Source organism: Haliotis asinina, chromosome 11 (assembly GCF_037392515.1).
Source record: "Haliotis asinina isolate JCU_RB_2024 chromosome 11, JCU_Hal_asi_v2, whole genome shotgun sequence".
In the NCBI taxonomy this organism is placed as follows: Eukaryota; Metazoa; Mollusca; class Gastropoda; order Lepetellida; family Haliotidae; genus Haliotis; species Haliotis asinina.
The window spans coordinates 39591309-39617166 of NC_090290.1; the positions used below are offsets into that span (position 1 = coordinate 39591309).

At 39.6% G+C, this 25858-nt stretch overlaps 2 protein-coding genes across 2 annotated transcripts; one reads left to right on the plus strand and one right to left on the minus strand.

Annotated features, from left to right (window-relative positions):
- The first annotated feature begins 529 nt into the window (after positions 1-529).
- Positions 530-16526, plus strand: LOC137256321 (prostatic acid phosphatase-like). Its single transcript, XM_067794082.1, has 11 exons — positions 530-655; positions 1571-1666; positions 3875-3967; positions 4555-4707; positions 6710-6799; positions 7240-7326; positions 8003-8129; positions 8488-8570; positions 9424-9595; positions 11569-11685; positions 12067-16526. Exons 1-11 carry the CDS (start codon positions 569-571, stop codon positions 12198-12200), a joined length of 1239 nt encoding a protein of 412 aa, XP_067650183.1. The 5' UTR covers positions 530-568; the 3' UTR covers positions 12201-16526.
- A 4909-nt stretch (positions 16527-21435) lies between these two features.
- Positions 21436-25597, minus strand: LOC137255417 (uncharacterized). Its single transcript, XM_067792860.1, has 3 exons — positions 25477-25597; positions 24858-24974; positions 21436-23288 (listed from the first exon to the last, which is right to left on the minus strand). The coding sequence occupies exons 1-3, from the start codon at positions 25595-25597 to the stop codon at positions 21436-21438; spliced, it is 2091 nt and encodes a 696-aa protein (XP_067648961.1).
- Between the last annotated feature and the right edge of the window lie 261 nt (positions 25598-25858).

The window sequence follows — 25858 nt, forward strand, 5'->3', positions numbered from 1 at the left end:
GAATAAAACGCAGAAACACTAAACTATTCCCAAAGTGTTACCAATACTTTCTGAATTTTGGACAGCATACTGTGGTGCAATTTAATGGCGATACATCGGCGAATGAATAAAAAACCTTGGGTACATAGAATTTACATTCATTCCACTGTCGTCAATATAGGTTCTCTGTGAAGATATTTTATGTACGCTTCAAGAATGAATCAGTCTTAGGGAATGTCAAAATGCATGAATAGCAGGTTTGTTTTGTTCAAGCCGATTGGTCTTTTATTCATATATTGTTTCCTGGTGTATGTAGTCAATATACGTAGAGAAATCATATCCATTTAACTTTCGCTCGGCCCTTTTGATTTTTCCAATTTGGGAGCTTTGACCCTTTTGTCCTGTTCCTTCAATGTTCGTTTTATTTGTCTTTCCATACCTTTAATCGAACACACATTTTTAACATCAGTCAGTTTCAGCCTTATCGTGTTGCACACAACCCAAACAGGGCCCTCGACTAAGTTTCAAGGGGAGGCCACTCTAAACAAACGGTGTCATCGATAAACAAAAATATGACCGATGTGGAGAAATGAGACTCTTAATAGTTTTGATTTTATTGACAATAGTGGATACCATAAGCCCATCCCATTCAACAACCTTACGTTTAGTACAAATTGTGAGTATTTGTGGGATACTTTTCCTTCACCATGTTTCGTTAGTCGGACGTCTTTCAGACACTGTTTGATCATGGCACAGACACGGATTTGGTATGACTTCCGCCGGTATCTCCACTTTAATCTTCATTCTAGTCAAATCATATCACTTGAGTATATTCCTCGTGTGATATTGATGCTGAGTATTTAACATACTTTTTTTCAATATTATCTTAACATACTGAAACACAGATCCAACTTATAAAAACGACACTAAGAACATTTTCCTCAATCTTAAAACTTAGGGGGATACTGGCGGAAGTCTTGCCCTTATTTTCTGGAGGCAGGATCTCAAGTTGCCGGCCAACACTTTACCATAGATCACTAACGCAGTCGCAGATAGTATTATGGATTAAATTGTCAATAAGTATGTAAAGATTACTCTCAAATTATGTAAACGAGATAATAAAAACGTTTTAGCAGACACGCAGTTGTTGTTTATTGTATTTGGGATGTCTTGATGTAGTTTATTGAACCTGTGTAAAAATCTGATAGTTATTTGTAATCAGTTAAAGTGTATGTATGTGAATATATTGCACAAATGTTGCTAAAAGCGACGATAAACTAAACGCTCTCATTCACTCACTCACTTGCAAGGCCATGTTAAAGTTTGGGAGTGCTGCGATGGCTTTGTGGAAAGCCACAAAGTCCAAATATTGCCAGAATATTGCCCAGAACACTGTACTCACTCCGTCTTGTCACTAAATTATAACCTGGATATTACAATATATGTAACTTAACTGTTGTTTCATCACAGTTCCACAGGTCGTTTCATCATGGTTTCACCTGTGGTTTCATCATGGTGTCACCTGTCATTTCATCATGTTCTCACCTGTTGTTTCATCATGATTTCACCTGTTGTTTTATCTTGGTTTCAGCTGTTTCGCCATGGTGACCGTAGTCCAACCCATGTGTACCCCACAGACCCATATCAGGAAGACTCCTGGCCACAGGGACTGGGTCAGCTGTCCAAGGTTTGTGTACCTTTTCAGTATTCATTCGAGAACTTCTAGCATTGTCACAGCCATTTGGAAAATAACACAAGAATTATCACGTTAAGTTTATGGATTCCATTCACAAGCAGATACAGTCAGTTGAGGTGGCTGTGCAATGTTAACAATTTCAATTCTGGCAGTCAGTCTAAGAGTGCAAAACTTTTAATGCGTCCATTTAGCTTGTAAGTAGTTGCTTCAATTTAATTTAATTTCATTACTGGCACATCCCTTACAGATTTCCTTGGAGGGTGGTGGGGTAGTCCAGTGTTTGAAGTTTTTCGTTCGTCACACAGAACTGTGGTCACTTTCACGCATGAGTTCAATGAATGAAGTCCATTTCAGGTGTCCCCTGCCATGATATTGCTGGAATATTGTTGAAAGTGGCTTGTAACAAAACTCACTCACTCATTACAAATTTGTGCCTGTGTTATATGTTATATTTTACTTTGAAGTTCACTCTTCTCTTATATAAATAATAACTCTGTTAAACACTAGTTGGTATTCCAGGATTGTTTTGTGGCATAATAACACACACGCATTACATTTGAATATTTTTGGTTTTGGTTTGGGCAATTTTCTTAGTAAACACCTGACATGGAACAGAACCTTTGACAGATAGCTAAACTTGATATTTACCTCGCTGTCACTAATTAACTTAACAAACAACAAACACCATTTTTTGATATTATTGCTCCAGACAATCCAGTGATCAACAACATGAGCATCGATCTGTGTAATTGGGAACCGATGACATGTGTCAACCAAGTCAGTGAGCCTGACCATTGGATCCTGTTAGTCGCCTCTTGTGGCAAGCATGGGTTGCTGAAGGCCTATTCTACCCTGGACCTTAACGGGTCAAAATCCAGCTGTAGGTAGCAAAAGAACTATAAGTCCTCACGGCCCATGGTATGGAAATCTACCTTCTGTTGCTGGTGCTCTACAGCTCTCAATCACTCAGCCACCCACCCACCCACCCTTGTACTCACTTACTCACTCACTCACTCACTCACTCACTCACTCACTCACTCACTCACTCACTCACTCACTCACTCACTCACTCACTCACTCACTCACTCACTCATACAGGCAGACAAACTGTGTAAATAACAGTACAATTTCAAAACATGAAGAAATCACTTTTCTCACATGTTCTGATGCAGGATGTGTGTCAAGTAGACTCAAATACAAAGAATTCACACAGAAAACCTGCAGTACCCTGACCAGGGAGACACACAAAACAACCAACAGCAAACCTATAATTCATCAAGATTAGTTATTTGTCTGTTATTTCAAACATAAGCCATGACCACTATCCACATGATCACTGGTTTATGCCAGGCTCTGAAGTAATTATCTGGATGTGCAATATTTTACAGGACCCTTATATTACCAGTAAGTACTCGCTAAAGTTCTGAGAAGTTATCCTCCAGGAATTAGGACCCCAGTCAGAGTGCCTATACACGATCTTGTTCATCCAATTGAGTCATTGACAATAGCTGCGCAGTAATATCAGAACCGGGAGCCACATGAAGATGTTATCTAGAATCAAATTACTTCGAATATTTGTGATGACATTCCGAAAGTAATGTGCATAAGATGAGTAAAAAGGTAATTTTAGTACGGAAACCAAATGTACTGTACTTTCAAAGTGAATTTCGGTGGACTGAACCAAGACAAGATACTGCTGTATGAATACACTGTGGTATACTGTTTCAGCCTTAGTGAAGAATGAGGACTATGATTTATGGATATACAACTTCTTTTATTCAGTAAGTGCGATGTTTCGACGTAGATATTAATGTTGTTATGATACATGTTTTGATACTAGTATCTATGTCGAAATGTTGCACTCACTGAATAAAAGAAGTTGTATATCCATAAATCATAGTCTGCATTCTTCATTTACTCAACGTATCAAATGCCTTTCAAAGATGTCATTGAGCCCTAGTGTTCATCAGCCACATTTTCCCAGAAATCTGTCCCAGGAGGAACTGTATCCATTCAACAACGGAGGCGGTCGTCATGTCATATATCAAACTGAAGGACACACAAGCTATTTACCTATCTCATGGACCCCACTGTGTTGAATTTTCACTTTTTTTACCTGTCTTAACGCAGACAAAATTACCACCTTTGTCATTGCATTACATTTGTGCATTAACAAAGTTTGTCATCTTAATGTTGTAGGTGGGCATGCAACAGATGTATGAAGTTGGTCAGTTCATCAGAACACGCTATGTAGGGAGTGGATTCTTAACAGCCAACTACACAAACACAGAGGTGAGTTAGTTCATCAGATCTAGATAGGTAATATCCTTTCCTAGAGCCCATTTGGCTCAAAAGTGGACTGATGACTTTGCAATCTAACTCAAAAACTAATAAAAATACAATTCTCGATGAAACACTGATCCGTAATCAAAACATCAGACCAACTCTGCGATTTTTTTCAGAATTTATGTCCCGAAAAGTAAAAAAATTGTTTAACAAACTATCATTAAAATTTTGACACAGTTCACTATTTGATACGAGGGGGGAGTGCAAAGACAGGAACAGCCAGGTGCACAAGAAGCATGTGCACAAGTGCCGACGAAGTCATTGATTCATTAACTTATGGCTTTCTGTCTCCATCCTGGCTGTTCCTCCCATCATAATACTATTGTACTTTACATATTCTTAGATCCGTAGAAGCATCAGTAGGCAATGCTCTATTGATGTTGGATTGTAAGATTTCACAATTGTATAATTCTCAGGGAGTTCATATTGAATTTAGTATTTGCTAACCTAGGAATAATGTCAATTCAGTAAGGATGTCACTTGAAAGTGCGAATCCTTGTTTCATTTACATGATTTTCATGATATTGTTGTAGATACACATCCGTAGCACAGACATCGACAGGACGTTGATGAGTGCCTACTGTGTTCTCACTGGCCTTTATCCAGCAGAGGGCAAGCAAGCTTGGAATGGTACATTACCATGGCAACCAATTCCAGTTCATACAGTTCCTAGATCGGAGGACTATGTAAGTCTTGTTGTCTATATCCAAGTAAATGCAACCTAGTTTTTCTCCCTTTTGTTTGATGACTGCCCCAGTTGTTCAAGGTTTTGCAGTGGGCTTCAGCTGTTAGACACAGTCTGAAAAATAGCCACTGGCCTGCTAGCCATTGGCTAGTAAACTTACTTTTGGGCCAGGAAATTTCCAGAATCACTGGGTAGACTGGCTCATGGGGTCATTTTGTAAATCTATCACTTTTTGTAAACATCTCACTTTCTCCAACTTTGTAAGTTATTATGCAGTTTCAAATCAGGCAAGAGCTTGGCCTGATAATAGTTTTCATCAAATTGAAACTTGCTGCTGCATACAAATTTTGGGGTAGTTAATTATTTGGGGTCTAGGAATTTGAGGCATAGCTCACCCGACTGGCTAGCAAAGTTTGGAAACTGACTGACACAGACTGGCGAGAGAGAATACAAATTTGGTTCACAGGTGGTGATCTGCTAAGATTGAGATATATAACTATAAAAGATGTCTTTGAAGGGCATTTAGAAGTGAAATATGTAAGAATGAAGATTTTTATGGATATCAAATTCTTTATTATGACAACACAACATTTCGGAGTTTATGCTTACTCCTTCGGAGTTAATGCTTACTCCTTCATCAGGTGAAGGAGTAAGCATTAACTCCGAAGCGTTGTGTTCTCATAATAAAGAAGTTGATATCCATAAAAATCTTCATTCTTATAAAAGATGTGCTGTTGCTGTGGTGTGGGTGTGGCAGCTGTAATAAGTATGGGAAGCATGTGTTGGCAAAATTATTGATTTAGTTATCTATGCTGTGCCATCTTCATCCTTCACCTGGCTGCTCTTCTCTTTGTTTTCCTCCCTCATAACAATTAATGATCTGAGTAAATATTTTAATGATAGTCTGTGAAACAACTTTTTTATTTTTAGTACATTAACTCTGCAAAAAAGCTGACAGTTGGTCTGCTGTTTTGATTATGATCAGAATTTCATTGAGCATTTTATCTTTGTTTTCAAGTTAGACTGCAGTTCACTGCCTCGCTTTTGAGCCAGACTGACTATGGCTGTGACAAGTGTTGTAATAAAGTTGCGACATGGCTTTAACAGAGCTTTTCTTTGCTTCTCATATATAGCTGTGACAGATGTTCTGTAGCTGTTACGTAGTTGTCACATGACTGTAACACACCTGTGCTGTAGCTCTCATGCAGCTGTTCTGTAGGAGTAATGTTGGTTTAACACAGCTGTGGTGTAGGTGTAATGTAGCTTTGACATAGCTGTGATGTAGGTGACCTGTGGCTATGGTGTAGGTGCTACATGGCTTCAACACAGCTGTGATGTAGCTCTCATACAGCTGTTCTTTTGGAGTAATGTTGCTTTGACATAGCTGTGATGTAGGTGACCTGTGGCTATGGTGTAGCTGCCACATGGCTTCAACACAGCTGTGATGTAGCTCTCATGCAATTGTTCTGTAGGTGTAATTGTAGGTTTGAGACAGCTGTGGTGTAGCTGACCTGTAGCTGTGGTTTAGTTGCCACATGGCTGTAACACAGATGCGATGCAGTTCTCACATAGCTGTTCTGTATGTGTAATGTAGCTCTAACACATCTGTGATGTAGCTGTCCTGTAGCTGTCACATGACTGTAACACAGCTGTGCTGTATGAGTATTGTAGCTTTAACACAGGTATGATGTAGCTGTCCTGTCGCTCTGGTGTAGCTGGGATGTTGCTTTAACACAGCTGTGTTGTAGCTCACATACAGCTGTTCTGTGGTGCAGCTGTCCTGTCGCTCTTTTGTAGCTTTGACACAGGTGTGCTGTAGCTCTCATACAGTTGTTTTGTAGCTGTTATATAGCTTCATCAAAGATGTTGTGCAGCTGTAGTGTTGCACTTTTGTAGCTTTAACACAGCGGTGCTGTAGCTGTCATAGTCATTTTGTAGCTGTCACGTAGCTTCATCACAGCTGTGGTGCAGTTTTGCTACACTGACTGCATGTCTGTCTCCAGTTGCTGTACTTGCACTGCCCGACATACGAGAAAGCCTATGAAGAGCTGCTTCAGAGTCCTGCCATGCTGAAGATACAGAACCAACACAAGGTAGACCGACTGCAACATGTCCATCACTCATTTATTCATACCACTCGTGAACATTCAGGTTAGAATTGGTTTTCAGCAACCCATCCTTGTCATATGAGGATTGATGATCAGGCCTGCTGACTTGCTACACACAGGTCAGTGTGTCCCACCTGGGTAGATCGATGCTTATTTTATTTTTAAGCACAACATCCAGCTTTTTTATTTCCAGGGACCTGTGAAGATCTGTTTTAGAATTTGGTCTTCAGTAACCTGTGCTTCTCATAAGAGGTGACTAGCGGGATTGCATAGATCAGTGCTCGTGTAGTTGATCACTGGATTCTGTGGTCCAGACTTGATATTTACACACCTCCCCTATATAGCTGGAATACTGCTGAGTGTGGCTTTAAACAACAATCAATCAGTCAATGAATGGATGAATCAATGAATTAATTTATTTCCAGGATCTTATAGACTACATCTCACAGCATTCTGGTCTCAATGCTACACTTGACAGCCTTCTTCATATAATGGATCCCCTTCTGTGTGAGGTATTGGTACATTCAGCAATATTGTTTCATTACAAATAGAAATTAGCCAGTTTGACAGGTACTCTGTTGAGAAGGTATTTCATTTACTGTAAAAGGGAAATAAACATGGAAGTCCCCAACCTGCTGACACCAGTGTCTTAACTGAATATATTACAATGACTTTGTCTGAAGTTTTTATCTGTGGCATGTGACAGTTATTCACTGTTTATAAATTTATGTTTATAATGTTTGTCATTATATGTTAATAATTTCAATGCCAATTATGAGAAAAGTTAAATCTGACGTGTGTTAAATTATATTTTATTCTGTGGGTCCTGTGAATTTTCAGACATCTGAAACTTACAGGACCAAATGTCCTGTTACTTTGAAACACTGTTCGTAAACACTGATCATTAAAACACGTTTCTGATGTTTAATGTGTCCCAATACTGTCCTTCACTCACTCACTCACTCACTCACTCACTCACTCACTCACTCACTCACTCACTCACTCACTCACTCACTCACTCACTCTCACTCACTCACTCACTCACTCACTCACTCTCACTCACTCACTCACTCACTCACTCACTCACTCACTCACTCACTCACTCACTCACTCACCCACCCACCCACCCACTCACTCACTCAGTTGAATATATCATTAAAACCCATCTCTGATGTTTGATGTGTCCAGAAAATAAACAAGAAGCCCTATCCACCATGGCTGATGGTGAACAATACAGCAGAGAACATTTTGAAGCTGATAGATCTGAAAGTTCAAGTGAGAACAAGTACTCCTGACCTGGCTCGTATCAGGGGAGGTAAGCCTGTCCCTCAGATAATGTACAAGAATCCAGGATCAGTAGTGCTCTTTTCTGCTAATGAGTGTAATAAAATTCACCCTATATAATAACCACCCTTGAAGATCAGAGATAGAAATAATTAGCCTAAGCAACTCATCTTTGTTTTAAAAGGGGTGACCAACTTGACAGGGAAGTCAGTCTTGGTGACTAATTGCGTACAATGCTCATGCTGTTGATCACAGGATTGGCTGGTCCAGATGTGACTATTTACACTGGCATATGCCTAAAACATTGTTGAGTGTAGTGTTAACTTAAACAACAGGCAAATAAATACATCTGTGGTTGTTGATTCTAGATCCTCTTTCTGTACCCACAGGTCCACTGCTTGGAAGAATGATACAGAACATGAAAGACAAGATGACTAATAAGTTGTCAAGAAAAGCTCTTCTCTTCTCAGCAGTGAGTTCCAACTGTTTTCTCAACTCAGTGTTAAGACAAGCTTAATGTTCTGTAACTGAAAAAGGCAATGGAACTGAGCTAAAGACAAGCTGCAAGTGTCCTAACCTGGGACCTGTTAGGTGCCCATCTCTGTTTTTATCGTGATGCGAATTTCTGTGCAGCAGTAGAATTATGAGGATTTATCCCCATCAAGGTTCTTTTTGTTTTGCATTACAAAATATACATTAAATATATAACCTTCCACACCCTGTCCAATTCTTACTTCTTTTAGATAACAGAAACTACCGTTTTTACCCCTGTGTTGCTATTTAGGAGTGTGTGAAATAGTTTCCAAACTTTGCTGACCAATTTGTCTAGCTATATATGAGAGTTCACAACATAACTCACAAGCCCCAAATTTGTAGACACAAGTTTCATTATAAAGCTGATGATATGATGAACATTTTTATGAGGCCATAATCTTGCATGATTTAATAATATGACTTAACTAGTCACAGAGAGTGATATATTACAAAATGACCCCATGAAAATTCACTAACCAGTGACATTGGAGATTTCCTGGCCTGACTGGATTTTTACTTGACACTGGATGAGTAAAACCATGGGCTAGTGGGAAAGTGACTATTTTGCACACTGTATCCTAGTATCGTCTGTTATTTGACTCCAGGTTTTATTTGCTGTGCTTTGATATAGATAAATCAGTCATTAAAGGAAAAGAAATATTACCGAAAACAAAACCTGACTCCCATACCCATTATCTTTAGTACAGTAATGGGTGATAGTTTTCAAGGGTGGATTCAAAACTATCTTTTGTTTAATAATATCTATTGCCATCATCTTTTCTCACCTTCAGCATGACTCCACAATCGAAGCCTTTCTAAGTGCACTGAAGGTATTCAATAACCTGTACGTCCCATATGGATCCAGCGTCTTTGTGGAACTACATGTTGTCAAGGATACCCCTGTTGTCAAAGTGTTCTATAGAAATGACACAACTGCTCAACCATATCTGCTCAAGTTATCAGGTAATGAATTTGTGAGTATGTTAATGGTTAACATCACATCGACAATATCTCAACCATAATGTGACGAAAACAATTTATGCAATAAAGATGGAAGCATTCTGAAGAGGTAAAACAAGTTAATGATGGATAGTAAAAATACTGGAGTATTATAGTTTTGAATATAAAACTAATGTGCAACTAATACATTTTATTAAAGTAGGCAATACAATATATAAAATACATACCCCAAATCATTAACAACTTACGGAAGATCACCATGCTAGGGACCATGGGGACTTACAGTAGCTGAATATATGTCATTCCTCTGATGATCGTAGTCAAATTTAGCTGTATGTAATCATGCAGAATCACAAGCTTGGCACTGAAAAGTATGAACATAGGTTTGAAGCTACATATAACAGGGTTTTGATGCGCTACATCCTGATATTAGATTTTCAATATTAGACTCATGTTAATGAAAAACATTATTGGCCTGTTCGTCTTCCCTGTCTGCCATCTTTGAAGATATTTATGTCTTTTCGGGATGCTGTGGTTGCCGGTTTTGGATGCTATGACTGCCGTTTTGTACGCTTGGGGACTTGGGCTGCCTTGGGCACCATTAGAGAAAACAGTTCTAAAGATATGACACTTCTTAGCCTTTGTTAAAGTATCAGAGTTGCAGAAAACTGAGTCCTAAGATTGCTTTGTACAATTGCACCTTGGGCTCCAATAGAGAAAACACTTCTAAAGATATGACACTTGATAGCATTTGTTAAAGTATCAGAGTTGCAGAAAACTGAGTCCTAAGATTGCTTTGTACAATGGCACCTTGGGCTCCATTAGAGAAAACACTTCTAAAGATATGACACTTCTTAGCCTTTGTTAAAGTATCAGAGTTGCAGAAAACTGAGTCCTAAGATTGCTTTGTACAATGGCACCTTGGGCTCTATTAGAGAAAACACTTCTAAAGATATGACACTTGATAGCATTTGTTAAAGTATCAGAGTTGCAGAAAACTGAGTCCTAAGATTGCTTTGTACAATGGCACCTTGGGCTCCATTAGAGAAAACACTTCTAAAGATATGACACTTCTTAGCCTTTGTTAAAGTATCAGAGTTGCAGAAACCTGAGTCCTAAGATTGCTTTGTACAATGGCACCTTGGGCTCCAATAGAGAAAACACTTCTAAAGATATGACACTTCTTAGCCTTTGTTAAAGTATCAGAGTTGCAGAAAACTGAGTCCTAAGATTGCTTTGTACAATGGCACCTTGGGCTCCATTAGAGAAAACACTTCTAAAGATATGACACTTCTTAGCCTTTGTTAAAGTATCAGAGTTGCAGAAACCTGAGTCCTAAGATTGCTTTGTACAATGGCACCTTGGGCTCCATTAGAGAAAACACTTCTAAAGATATGACACTTCTTAGCCTTTGTTAAAGTATCAGAGTTGCAGAAAACTGAGTCCTAAGATTGCTTTGTACAATGGCACCTTGGGCTCCATTAGAGAAAACACTTCTAAAGATATGACACTTGATAGCATTTGTTAAAGTATCAGAGTTGCAGAAAACTGAGTCCTAAGATTGCTTTGTACAATTGCACCTTGGGCTCCATTAGAGAAAACACTTCTAAAGATATGACACTTGTTAGTCTTTGCTAAAGTATCAGAGTTGCGGAAGCCCAATGCTACCTTGTACAATGGCACCCTGGGGCACATCAGACAAAACAGTCATTTAGACACACATACCTTTGATGGCCTTTGTTATAGTATAAGAGTTGCTGCCACCTTAGCTCTAGGATCACATTGTACAGTGGCACCCTGGGCCCCATAAGACAAAACAATCCTTGAAATATAACACTCATCAGCCTATTCTAAAGACTTACAATGTCACCTTAGTGCTAAGGTCACCGACACATTAGTACCACACTTGCTCATGGAACTAACCGCCGGACTTTCTCTGAGTAGGCTGTTAAATAACAAACACATTTATGCTTCAGGCTGTAGTGATCCCTGCCCCATGGCAGAACTGGAACAACTCACACAGCATATGATACCAGAAGATTCCAAGGCAATGTGTGAGGGTGACGGACACACGACACACAGGAACCTGTCAGGTAGGGTATTGCTGCGTTCATGCATGTGGGTTATATATGGGTATGAAACTTCCAAACATTTTAGCCAGACAACAGGGCTGGTTAGATGTAAAACTTGCAAGCCCAGACCCAAACTTACCTACCGAAAAAAAGTACCAGTTTATTTAGTATTATTAAATCAAAATTTATGGATATTTTCATATACATTTCTAAATTTTAACCTGATGGTCAAGCAGATGAATTTGTGAATCTTGCAGTCCGCATTGAAAATGACCTGTCCCAGGCGGTTGGGCAGGCGTTTATTTCAAACGCTTGCATTGACCTACCCAACTGGGATATATAACGGCATGTAACCAAGTCAGTGACTTTGGATAACCATTCCTTGCCTGTTTTGTCCAATAGGAGCAACGGTAGCTGCAGCTGTCCTCGTCCCGGTCATCCTGGCCATGTTCCTGGCCATCCTGGCAGTCAGGTTTATGCAAGAGAGGAAGCGCCAAGCTTTGTACCGATACCGACCAGTCAACGAACACTTGTGACTAACGCCATGGCGGATCTGCCGGTTCAGAAACATTCCGCTTTTAGTCAAGTCTTGTTTTCTCAAAGTAGCAACATGTTTTCCTCAGAAAAAATTCAGATGATCAAATGATCCATTTTTCATATACTAGATACAATCGTCTTTTCATATATTATTGGGGTTGTTTGTCCCAGTATTCAATATGTAGGATTTTTCATAATAGACCACAATGCATATCATCTTTAGGTAAATGCCATGTCATCTTCAAGCCTAACCAGTGTGTTACTGGTTTTAAAGTTAAACCATTCAGTAGACTTGGGGATGAAGGACAAAAACATAAGGATGGTATTGTCTGGAGATGCTGTGTTCAGGAAGAGGGATAAACGTTATTTTGGACAAGCTAGGTGGAGGAATCTATGTACTATTCATGTAGATGGTGGTAGGTAGAGAATTGTGTGTGAAATTTTGACATGAATTCAACATTAATTTTGAACAGTGACATTCAAAAGTTGAACACTAACACTGTGTCACTGCCGTATGATATTGACATTCAAACTGATATTCCAAATTGAGACCAATCATTGACATTTTACACTGGCATTCAACTATGATATTCAACACTGACATGCTTTAGTGAAAAACAGCATAGTAAGACATGTTGGGTGTAGCAGACCTGTTGGGTGTAGTGGACATGTTGGGTGTAGCAGACCTGTTGGGTGTAGTGGACCTGTTGGGTAAAGCCGAACCTGTTAGGTGGAGTGGTCCTGCTTGGTGTAGTAGACCTATTGGCTGAAGTGGACTTGTTGGGTGTAGCAGACCTTTTGGGTGTAGCAGACCTGTTGGGTGTAATGGACCTGTCGGGTGAAGCAGACCTGTTAGGTGTAGTGGACCTGCTAGGCTCAGTGGACCTTTTGGGTGTAGTGGACATGTTGGGTGAAGCAAACCTGTTGGGTGTGGTGGACCAGCCGGGTGTAGCAGACCTGTGTTGGGTGAAACAGACCTGCTTGGTGTAGCAGACCTGCTGGGTGTAGCAGACCTGTTGGGTGTAGCAAACCTGTTTGTGAAGTAGACCTGTTGGGTGTAGTGGAATTGCTGGGTGTAGCAGACTTGTTGGGTGTTGCAGACCTGTTGGGTGGAGTGGACCTGCTGGGTGTAGTGGACCTGTTGGGTGCCTGTTGGGTGTAGTGGACCTGTTAGGTATAGCGGACCTGTTGCTTGTAGCAGACCAGTTCGTTGTAGTGGACCTTTTGGGTGTATGGGGACCTGTTGCTTGTAGCAGACCAGTTGGTTATAGTGGACCTTTTGGGTGTAGCAGACCTGTTAGATATAGTGGATCATTGGGTTTAGCAGACCTCTTGGTTTTAGCAGACTCGATCATTTACATACCATCGCTATATTTCTGGAATATTGCTGAATGGGGGTATTTTGAGCAGGAAGTGAATCTGTTGAACACAATGTGAGACTGAAAGAGAAATTTAACGTCAGTTTACTTGAATAGTGTTTTCTGTGAATTTTCAATGATTTTCATTCTTTTACACATGTAAATATGTATATGTCTGTAAGACACATCTTTTGCAGCAGGATTATCTTGGGAACCAGTAAATATTTGTTCTCTTGTTTTTCATCCTGCTTCTATTTTTTTGTTCCACAAACAGGAGCTAAGAGGAATAAAATCTCAAAAGGGAAGAGTAAATCCATTAATAGCCTTCATGACAATAGCATTAATGCTACAATAGAATTCAAAGCATACATTTATACCCTAGTTATGGCAGTTTGAAGGACCTGTCTCCCTTTCTCACATACAGAAGCGGACAACAGTAATGATGAGAACGATCATGAAAGTTCAAAATGTCATCAAGCATATTTTAGCAAGATTATATTGCTTGTTTAGCCAAGTTTCTAATGTGCCAGTCTTTTTATTCTTGTACTTATTTTACAATCCCAGTCTATGCATATATTTCTGTTGTTACTATGCTAATATTGACTTGATGAATTCGTTTTTTAGTGCGAAGTGAAATTTGTCAACTTCCATGAACAGATCAGTTTATGTTGTGATGTCCTAAAATGTCAGATCATTCCAAGATTTTGATCGTTTGTATGCAGTAGTTTACTTGAAGAATTCCCCCAAATGTGTCAGAATACATTTTCCAAAGATTTTTACATACAGAACTGATTTTTCGTTGGATTTACATAAACATTTGTTGTAGGAAAAAATGTAGCATCTTCTTTCAAAGATGTGTGTTTTGAAGTAATGGCTGGAAATGTTCCTTGTCTTTAGCAAAATTAGCCCACTTCCAATCTTCATTGAAATCTGAAACAGTGTGTTTTGTAAGTTATTTCTTTGGTCTTATGTTTCTGTAAAACAGAACACCGGAACATACATAAGTGCAGGTGTACTTATTTTGATGTTTACAAATATTTATTTTGTGTTATATTTACATGGTGATTGTTTTGTTACTTAATATGGCTGCCCTTGACCGTCTAAGTTAGACTATAAAAATCACATTAGTATCAATAGACTGCAATCTGGGGATGCTATGATATATCAATACTTTTTCTAAGATCATACAATTATCGATACATTCAAAAGTGTATCAATATTTAGTTTTGAGAGTATCACTTGAAATATGTTTATGTATCATTTACATTTTGCACTGGTATCATGTTTTTTGATGTTATGAGAGATGTAAATGATTATTTATCATGCACAAAGATGGGTAATTAGAACATTCAATATATGAGAATGAAAATGTGATCTTTTCATGGACAATTATAAAACATGAAATATTAATAAAAAATGTCACTAAATTTATGCAATAATGCAATAATCCTGATATGTATCAATTCATGTATCAATTCATGAAACTTATGTATCATGACATCCCTCTAGATTCTCAGACTATGGCTGTGGTAACTGTCTGTAGTCGAACACAGGCTTACAACTCACATAGATCAATGAAAGATTTGTGGACCCATTGCTCGGTTATTGCAGAATGTAAGAGGCAAATATTTTTTTCTGATCCTCTGTGAACACTCAGCCACTGTGCTCAAACAGTGTGTATATGCATTGACTTCATTTTGATTTAAGTTAATTTGAAAATTCTTAGGGAAAATCTGCAGATATTTCTTCTCGAGTATTTGTAGATGTTCCAGTTTGGAAAAGGTCTCAGGGAACAGGTGGTGTGTAAGACCTCACTTAATTTTCATACTGCTTTCTGTGGTTGCTTAGTTGAATGTTAGTTCATCAGAAGAGGGAGATGGGATAGTCCAGTGGAGAAAACATTTTCCTGTCATGCATAAGACCCAGGTTTGATTCCTGTGTGGGTACTATGTGTGAAGCCCATTTCTGATGTCCTCCACTTTGATTGTGTCTTTGAAGGGCATTTAGAAGTGAAATGCATAAGGATGAAGATTTTATGGATATCAACTTCTTATATGAGAACACAACGTTTCGGAGTTAATGCTTACTCCTTCATCAGGTGATTGATTTTGCTGAACTGTTGCAAAGAACAACATAAAACCATACTCACTCTCCCCATTTCTCGCTGTTGTTCATAGTATTGATCTGGCCTTGATATTTTTCCAGGATGCAGTCATATTGTCTGAACAAGTCAATGGAAAACCGAAGTGTTTTGATAAATGAGGGTAAATCAACAAGCAAATACATGTGCAACATGATTCTTGACATTTTTACCAAGGTTGACATGGAAATTTGTCAGTTCCATATTGTTCCTTTCATCACAATGAATTCTAGCACAATCAAAAAGTTTTGTTAGAAACAAAGTGAATGGAAGTGCACTCCATAAGAAGACATTAGAGGTCTTAAATTATCTCATTGCTCACAGCACCCTTGTATGGCTTTCATGAAATATCACATCACAAGACCATAAATTGGCCTTCATGAGTGCAGGGAGACAAGTGAAGGCAAGGGTTTCCTATTCCTCCTGCTTCTTAAACATTAGTCTTTAATGCCGCTTTTAATTTCATTCAGGGTACACCTGACACTAGCCTTAAACTTTGCACACTGTACCCAACTGGGGAATTAAACGCCAGTATTCTGTGTGGTAGACAAAGGCTACCCCACTGTTCCTTGCCTCTAAATAGTTAAAGAACAACATAGATATATACTCATTGCATAAACACTGGCTCATTGTACTTGGCTCAGAAATGTTTGTTGTGTGATTTGGTTTCATGTTTGAATATTGGATTGAAGTTTGAATGGTTCAGCATTGTTTTTCTTGTGTAATATTTACTTATTTAAATGTGAATTATGTGTTAGTAATGTATGTTTTTGCTAAAATTGTCACTTGTTTTGACAGTGTTCTTGAATAAATTGTTGTTATTATCTGACGAGATTCGTTACATCATTGGTGGATGTGACCCCTGTGCACATATTAGTGAGTGAGTGAGTTAAAATTTAACTACACGTCAGTTTGATTGAGTCATACAGTGACAAGACTATGTTCACATTTACACGAAAGTCCATTATAGTAAATAGGTTACATTCACATGTAACTTGTAAAAGAACAATACTTTTATAACTTAAAACCCGTGCTTTAATAATGATATTTAAATTTTAGAACATAACTATAAGAAAAAGTATTTACAAGTTACTATTTGAAACAAATGCAAAATTATTAAGGTTAGCTGTAGTGATCAATAATCAAAAGACATCATCGATTAACTATTAATGCTTATCGATATGAAAATTATTATGGGGAATATCTCACTCTGAATTTTGTGACACAAACAAGTTTGAAGTTTCTCACACAATATACAAATTTAGGGCTTAATTAATGTTCTGTATCTAAGTTATGTTCAAGGAACTGTTTTGTTTATAGTAAATTTACAAACGTGTCACAACCCACTACAGACGTGAAATATATCCCTTTCATTGATTCATTTTGGCATGTTTGGGCAAAGTTACGTATATTTTATCGATAACTGATCGATAATAGATAACTGATCGATAGTAGATAACTGATCGATAATAGATAACTGATCGATAGTAGATAACTGATCGATAATAGACAACGAGCCCTAAAAATGATCGACCTTAAGATCATATGCTCTGCAGTGTGTCCCTTGTGAGTTTCCAGACTCTCGGTCTTGTCCCACACTGAAAAACGTTTATAACGTGAATGAGGCCCGACTGAGAAATATGGCTCAGTCCATGCAAACATAACTGCATATAACTTTTATATGACATTAACACGTGTAGTAATTTTCAGGATTCTAGTATAGGATCCTCAAGAAATCACACATGTATCAGGTCTAACGTCGGCCAACATCAATAATGTCCTTGACCCTCCTCGTCACTGACTGAATCCGATACGTTTGACTTATAGGTATTGCGTTGCATTCTGGATGAAGGATTTCTTCCAGTGGATCAAGATTTTGAAGTGGAATATCTGTCTGGCGGATTCTGCGACGCATAATGTCCCAAAAATGCTTTAAGGAGGCCAAGGACCAACGTCACGTCAACGATGTTGCTTCGCATTGTCCTCCATGAAGACTGACCATCTGTTCAGTGGAAGGTCGTTGAAAATGTAATATAACATTGTTTAGGATGTCAGGGACATATCGGGTCCATTTCCATTTCCAGACATGTAACTGTGACTCCTACAACATCAATGACCTCGCTCCAAACGGCTCAGGATATTTCGTTCTGCTGTTGCAGTGTTTCGGCTACATACATGAACACAGAGAGAAAGCGCTGTCCGTGCTCAGCGTTAATATCTCAGTTTGTATGTTTTGACGGAAGCTGATATCTTGACACAACGACTACATAACCTCACTTAGCATGAGCATCCACTATGCATGAAATAAGTTCAATTGACAATGTTGCAAAGACGCCGAAAGTGTTCGATTTCTTGGATTTCATACCGGAAGACGAGTCGGCAAATGATTCAAAGGTAAATAAATGACCAAATGATATAGAGGCCACGACGATTCAGCTTATGAGACGAGTCGATTTCACAAATATACACATGAGGATTAATTGAACACCACCCATTAACAACAACCATCTGCATGGTTAAAGTGTCAATCCATCAACTACCAACACTGCTGCAACTTTCGGCTGTAATTTATTGACGGTCATATGGGTGCACTGAAAGCGTTATGAATAATCATGTCCAAAACTATGGTCACACCGATAATGTCAGAGATCCAACGTACATAAAGTTCTCATAAAACGTTCACTGTTCAATCCTAAGCATGGATAACTGCTGCAACCCTCCTCCTCATGCTGGAAATCAACGCCGAATGCGCATCATTAGAATCCTCTGCCATTTCACATGAAGAACCTGGGCTAATTCCTGTAGATTTTGAACAGGCTAGGTGGATCCCTTACTTGAACTTGACGCCCCAGATGGTCCCATAAATGCTCAGTTGGGTTGAGATCAGGGCTTCTCGCAGCCCAAGGTAATTTGTCAACTGCGTTGTTCTGCAAGTATGTGATAACAGCTCGGGAATGATTGGGCATAGCATTATTGTCCATAAACCCTGGCCGGGTGGCGAGGAGTTGGTTATCAAAATGCGGGACAACACCAGTTTCCAGTACTTCCTGTTGGTACCTATGACCATTGAGTGTCCCTTGAATGGTGATAAGATTCAGCTTACAGTCCTAGGAGATACACCCCCACACCATTACAGAGCCACCGCCAAAGGGTTCAGCTACATGGATCATCCGCTGTTGATAAGCCTCCTTACTCATTCCCCAGACTCGCCAACGGCCATCTGTAACATGAAGAAGAAAACGGCTTTCATCGGGCCAATGGATCCTGCGCCATGTCCGCAGATTGTGGATTTGCCGTTGATTACACCACGACAAACATTGAGCCTTGTGTCTATCAGTGAGTAAGGGACATCTGATTGGACGACGTGCACGGAGTCCAACGAACCTGAGCCCCCTTCGGATGGTGCTGGCTGAGAGACGAACGCCCACTCTTGTGCTTTGAGATCTTTGGCATTGGTCATGGGCCTGCGTCTCGCTAGGCGAACTAGGGCACGGTCTTCACGTGAAGTGGTCTTTCTCGGCCTTCCTGATCGTGGACGATCCTTGACGTAACCAGTGGCCGCACGTTTCCTAACAAGGCGACAAATGACAGTGATTGATATTCAATCTGGACCCAATGACAGCACAAACCAGCTTCTTGCATACCAATAATCTGCCGTCTGGTATTTTCAGAAAGCCTGCGCCTCGGCATGTACAATTTCAGCACGGTGCACTTATTGATGCGTCGATAAGAAAGCAATGAAAATACTTCATTTCACAGTTAAAGATCCGTGAAGACTCCGTAGTAGAATAGGCCTTCAGCAACCCATGCTTGCCATAAAAGGCGACTATGCTTGTTGTAAGAGGCGACTAACGGGATCGGGTGGTCAGGCGTTGACTTGGTTGACACATATCATCGGTTCCCAAGACCGCCACCATGCAGCTGGAATAGTGTTGAGTGCTGCGTAAAACTAAACTCACTCTACATCAGTATTCATTTATAGCTACTTGGCGTGAACCTTCCCTACTGTGTATGATCCCCAAGCGGTTATGTGGACGCTGACGATTGTTTGCAAGGTTAGCTGACAGTACAAATTTAACAAATGTTTTAAGTCAAGACACGGGAAAGATTACAACTACTTTCAGGAACCTGAACCTTACCTATCCACACATAGGGCAAATAGTTTAGACTTCTTGAACAATTTGAATTCAGGGCACGTTCAGCAGTCTGATCAACGAGCAAAATTCTGTTGAGATATGTACATTAACTTTAAAGGCACATAATCTGGCCTCTATATACACTGGAAGTGTTCACTAATGATACCAAATGCAAGTAATATCTGTGATACTAATTTAATAACTACACATTTCTGAATAATAGATGATTACACAATAAATAATAAATGGTAATATCTGTCAACAGAGCATTGAATATAAAGGACATTAGTGCAAATAGATTGCCCTGCATGACGATGGAAAGACTGCACGAAATATTTGATGCGAGGCATCATGTTGTCAACAGGGTAAATACATTAAATACACAATAAACAATTGTTCCACGATATTCTAAAAGCAACAAGAACAATACCATTTTTATACACTTTGTTTAGACTGCTATGTGATCCTAGAGTTTACATGGTATTTTGACATGCAAGGTATCTCCACGACAAACGAGCGGAGCCCATACAGGCAGGATGCATGGTTTCTGTGTTACTCGTTTGACGAAATGGCAGCTAGGCGTATGTACCATTATAAAGCAACGCCCGTGCTTGCACAAAATTGTTGCTTGAAAGGTTGGGCAAGACCCCAATGCAATCTACATATAAGCTTTCCAACCCATCGAGCTTATACTAAATAACTGGATTGTCTTCTAGACACCTCTATGATTGCAATAAACTTTCTTGGAAGGTAGGTATTTAGTGTTTGAACAAACTGAAACTTCAAACTGACATCAATCGTTACACGTTACAAGGAACTGATCAAGCATGTGCATTGTGTTCTAGTACCACTTACATAGTCGGCACAGTAACAAACAGATTAGGACAAAATGTCAATTCTAACTAAAATAACACAATCGCAGAACTATCTACAATCATAGGGAAGAATGTATCCATGTTGCTTTTTGTCCTCTATATCAAAACTGGAACACAAAAGGGAGAGAGGGATCCATGGTGAGTAATACGGAGGAATGTATCCATACATAGGTGTTTAAGGATAGTCACGGTGCGGTGTGTGTATGCTACTGCCATCCTCTGTACATCAGAAGTGGAGTTTGTGCAAGAGTGAAAGTTCGTGTTACATACCACAGAAACAGATGAACAGACTGTTGGTGATCAGCATGGACACACCTTCGACAGAGGATGTAGATTAGTTCAGTTAGAAAGGTGAGGTTTTTCTCCATTTAGTCACTTCTCAGATCTGATATTCAGATGGGTCTCCTTGTAGTCACTGATCAGGTCTGTCAGATTGTCAGGTGAGTCTCCTTTTAATCATTGACCAGTTCAGTCAGATAGTCAGATGGGTCTCCCTGTAGTCACGGATCAGATCTGTCAGATAGGTGGGTCTCCACTTAGTCACCAATGAGGTCAGTCGGATGGACAGATGGTTCTCCATGTTGTCACTGATCAGGTCAGTCAGATAGTCAGATGATGCCCCACACAGTCACTGATCAGGTCTGTCAGATAGTCAGATGGGTCTCCATGTAATCACTCATAAGGTTAGGCACATAGTCAGATTCTATCTCCATGTCTAGGTCTCCTCAGATACTGGTTTTATCACTTTTTTGTGATTTTATCTCAGTACTAGTGGTCATAGCTGAAGTCGTCCTAATCTCTACATTAGAACCTGTGAATTTCTTCCGGAGTAATCTCTTAACTCTGTCCGTACAGACGAAGCTTACAAAGATATAGAACCCCTGCAGACCATTCAGGATGATGAACATGTACCAGAGAATACTGGCGTCTGCAAATGCTGCCACAAAACTGGTACACCAGGACACGCCCATAATGACGAATAGCTTGCCATAGATAAATGCCTTGGCTTTGTCCTTCTTTGAAGATGTCATGTTTTCAGACAATTTTAGACTCTTCTCTATATTACAGAGCGTCACGATGAAGGCAACAACATTAACAAGAAGCATCAGTGCAAGAGGTACACCAAACACTAGGAGAGATGCAGGGGGATTAGCGATCCAACAGATGCCTTGTGCCCCATAACCGATGTAAATATCGGGAAGCTCCAGGAAATCTAGAATAACCGAGGTAGTGACAATAAGCAAAGGGATTCCACAGGCACAGAGACTGAGGACGCCATGAGTCCTGGCTATATTCTGGTTCAAGGAGTTAAGGCCTTTGCTTGTGAATGTACGAGCCAGTGTTAACGACAGGACTGTCATCCACATGAAGGTGCAGAGCCAGGAGAAATGCAGAATGATGGCAAGTGCCTGACACAGCCATCCCGTGGGCAGATGAATAAGGACAAGGAGAGTCTGGGCAACAAGAAGCGTGGCAGACAGAGACATGGTTAAACGACCTGGTAGATTCCTAAGCTCGGGCAGAAGTGAATACACGACCAATGTGATCAGTAAGCTGACCAGTGAAACACCTGACGTGAGATAGGTCAGAATGTCCTGTACGTGGTCGTATTTAAAGAATATTTGTGAGTACTTCTGAGGCCCAGACTGAGTGAAGTTATGACACGAAAGCACTTCATCTCCTGCTATGAAGAAAGAAGTATTTGCTAGAATCACGCCTGAATACAGGTTTCTAAGATTCCCGTCCTCCTGTATAAAATCGGTTAAATTGTAAACGACTGGGTCACACTTTAGAGGAATTCCACAAACAAAAATCTCCTGTAAATCAGGAGGTGCACTTTTCAAACCAAGTACAAAGGCAACAGATTCTAATGTGTAATATTTGTACGAGTCAGCAGCATAGAGTGTCCCGTTTAAGGTATCTAAGGTGACATTCGTCAAATGCATAACTGTACCGTATGAACAGAACAGGTCACTCTTAGAATGAAAGTTCTGGAGAATGATATCCACGATCATAGCATTAGATATTCTGGCAGACTGCTGGACAAGTTGTGACATCAAGTGTATGTCATCTGCCAGGGATCTAACATTTTTAACATGAATCTTAACCATTTGTTTCAAATCCTGACCAGATTCCCATGTTATCCCGCGAGAAGAAGTGTATCCGGGCAGTACTGAAACATTAAGTATTTCAATATCATCTGCCTGTCCAAAGAAAGACTGTATTATCAATGGATTCATTATGTCGTTGATTTGCAGAGGGAATTCTGTGAGAACATATAAGCTAATAGTGTAATGTAATGTGCCATTTGGGAAGAGCTGGTTCTGGCTGTCAGCATACACCAAACCACTGACAACACAGGTTCCATTGACAGCCTCTTTTCCTTCCTGACAACGAATCCGTCGGCAAATGTTCTCATGAAAATCGAACACCTCATTTGACCGACACTCAACATGAGGAGAAATGGTCTTTCCGGTTTCTGTTTCTGATTCCACATCCTTGTTATCAAAATTAAACAACGTACTGAAACCTCCAGATTGTCTGTATATTTCACGTGGATGTGTTGCAGCTTTGAAATCTGGTTGTGTACAAGATACATCTTCATCGACATGTAACTGAGCACAGTGTGGGTTTCTGTACTGTGTTGAATTTTTGGTTGAGAACACAATATACCTGTATGATCTGCATAATGACTCAGTCTTTGATCCGTTGTGAGCTAGTCTTTGTTGGTCAAGGTCCACTTCCATACAGGGACGCCCATCCATTTTTTCTGTTTTGTTCTTCCATAGAAGCTGTGTTATCAGTCTAATGAGATGTGATGCCGGCTCCCCAGGAAAGGTTATATTCCACTGAATTAACTTCTCTTTGGAAACACCATGACACCGTCCACAATAAATGTTCTTGAAAACTATACTCAAATCATGAATATATGAGGCGTGAGGGAAAACTGAATGGCTGGTGAAAGAAGTAGCTGACTCACAAAGTGGATCTTCATTATTCTGGGGACATTTTGCAATTACCCATATCATTTGTTCTTCCGAAACACGAACACAACTTCGGTATCTAATATACAATCCCTGGAGTTTGATGACATCCATTGATGTTTCGTTCGGGGCGTCTTTGAATCCCTCAGTATCGATTCTTTCTTGAGCCGGTATATCACGTTCGGTCGGCATTGCTGTTTGCGATAGCAAGGTATTAATTAAGGTATCATTGTTAGCAAAGTCGATAAAAGTGAAATTGTTTCCCAGACATGTCGAAATGAAATCATAGCAACAGTCGCCAAATATCAAGCATCTAATATCACAATGACAATCTTGACCAGTGGTTTCCAAGTTGCACAAACCTTGGCAAGAATGTTTGCCACAGTATGGCATTTTAACGTCGTGAAACCAAAAGTGCATTTCTGGGTCACATGTGAATTTCCGAGATGTTTCTTTAGTAGAACACGTTGAACAATGGCTGTTTATCACCTTGATACCCTTATCTGTGAAGACTGGATAGACATAACTTCTGCACATCAAACTGTCAAGACTTGGAAAAGCTCCATCGTCCCTATCTGTTGGACACAAACTAAGGTACGTATAATGATCCTGTTTGCATGGTCGAGGTTGTATACCGTCTGGTACTTTACTCGCCACCTCGCATTCAAAGCTCCTAAATTCATTTATAAATTCACCATATGCGACACCAGATCGGCTATAGCGATTAGAGCACTTGGCTTTGGATGGCCACATGATCACACTGTCTTTGTCTACACCATTGCATTGGGCACAAAATATATTTCGAAAAACGATATCAGGTTGTTGTCTCAAGGATGCTGGAACACTTCCTAGTGAATCAAGTGAAGCATTATGACATTTTGATACAATGTCATTATCTGCATTGTCTAAAGTTTCCTCGGAGTTCAGTTTTGGACACTGTGATACCATCCAGTAATGTTGGGTAACTTTGTGATTACGTATTTCTTCACAACGCTTGTACAGGTACATCGATACACTCTCCTTCACGGTGTTGGTGCTTTTAGTGATGTTTTGAATGACTTCACTCATACCGGTTGTATCCTGAACACTGGACAATAATTCAGTTAGATTTTGCTGCAGGCAAAGAGAAAAGAAATCATAGCAGCAGTCTCCAAATATAATACATGATGCATCACAACGGCACTCTGTATCATCGTTGGGTATGCCTGGACTGCCCTTTTCGTAGTGTTTTTCTTCATCCTTATTCTCATCATTGTCATCAAAGTCATCATTTCCTGTTTCTGAAAAACGACCATAATTAGACAGCTTGTTATTCTTAGCAGCATGTGGGCCGCATTATTTATTTCTATGACACACAAACAAAGAGCCAGTGTACACGTACACGTACAAAGCTTTCTCAGTGCTTTACCATCATTGGTACTGCAAAACTCTTGCCACAGACCTAAGACGGTCTTAGCTCATCGATCGATTTGTGCAAGTGTCCACTGGTCAATAGAGAAGGGTCGTGACAACGTGTTGTTAAGTCGATCTGCTTAGTACTTTTACTCCAATATGTTTGAAATAATATACAACTGTTACGCTAAATTTAAACAAGTATTACACAAATTCACCAGGTAAAGCAGTGATTAAATAGTTAAGGTTATAAAAGGGTAGGAAAAATGCCAATGTCTTAAACTACAGTTAAGAGTTACAACTACCCTCATCCTCGTATGATTCAACGTCTCAGTAATGCCCATGATTAATCAAATGATTATACCTAACATAACAACATCCTGACATTACCTGTGTTCTCCTGAACACCATCTTTGCCTAAACATAACTCCTCTTTTTCCTTATCTCCCAGCTTACCTTCTTCATCAGATATCCATTTCTCTGATCTCATTACTCTCTTTGTATGAGGCATCTTCGGCCAATCTGAATCCCAACACCTGTCCGTGCAAGTCCCTCTCGTGCAAAGCAGTTTGGTGTGTACATCTGGAGGCACATATCAATTTAGTATTTGAATAGCAATACTATAACAGATGTAAGAAGCAGATGTTCTTCTACTTCCGTCACGTTTTCCCAAAATAACAATTGTATTCACGGTGAAACAAACAGAAACCCAATTTATCAACTACAAAAGAAAAAATACAAACTACTGACCTGCCACAGACAATTTCTGAAA

Bases quoted from the DNA above. Each gene is read 5' to 3' on its own strand.
- LOC137256321 (XM_067794082.1), top strand. From the start codon at position 569: ATGAGACTCTTAATAGTTTTGATTTTATTGACAATAGTGGATACCATA. The intron at 6,800-7,239 runs GTAGACCGACTG...ATTTATTTCCAG, and splicing joins AGATACAGAACCAACACAAG to GATCTTATAGACTACATCTC. The intron at 8,571-9,423 runs GTGAGTTCCAAC...TCTCACCTTCAG, and splicing joins AAGCTCTTCTCTTCTCAGCA to CATGACTCCACAATCGAAGC.
- LOC137255417 (XM_067792860.1), bottom strand. From the start codon at position 25,597: ATGCCTCATACAAAGAGAGTAATGAGATCAGAGAAATGGATATCTGAT. The intron at 24,975-25,476 runs GTAATGTCAGGA...GTCGTTTTTCAG, and splicing joins TGGTGTTCAGGAGAACACAG to AAACAGGAAATGATGACTTT. The intron at 23,289-24,857 runs GTATTATATTTG...GTACACAACCAG, and splicing joins GTGCCGTTGTGATGCATCAT to ATTTCAAAGCTGCAACACAT.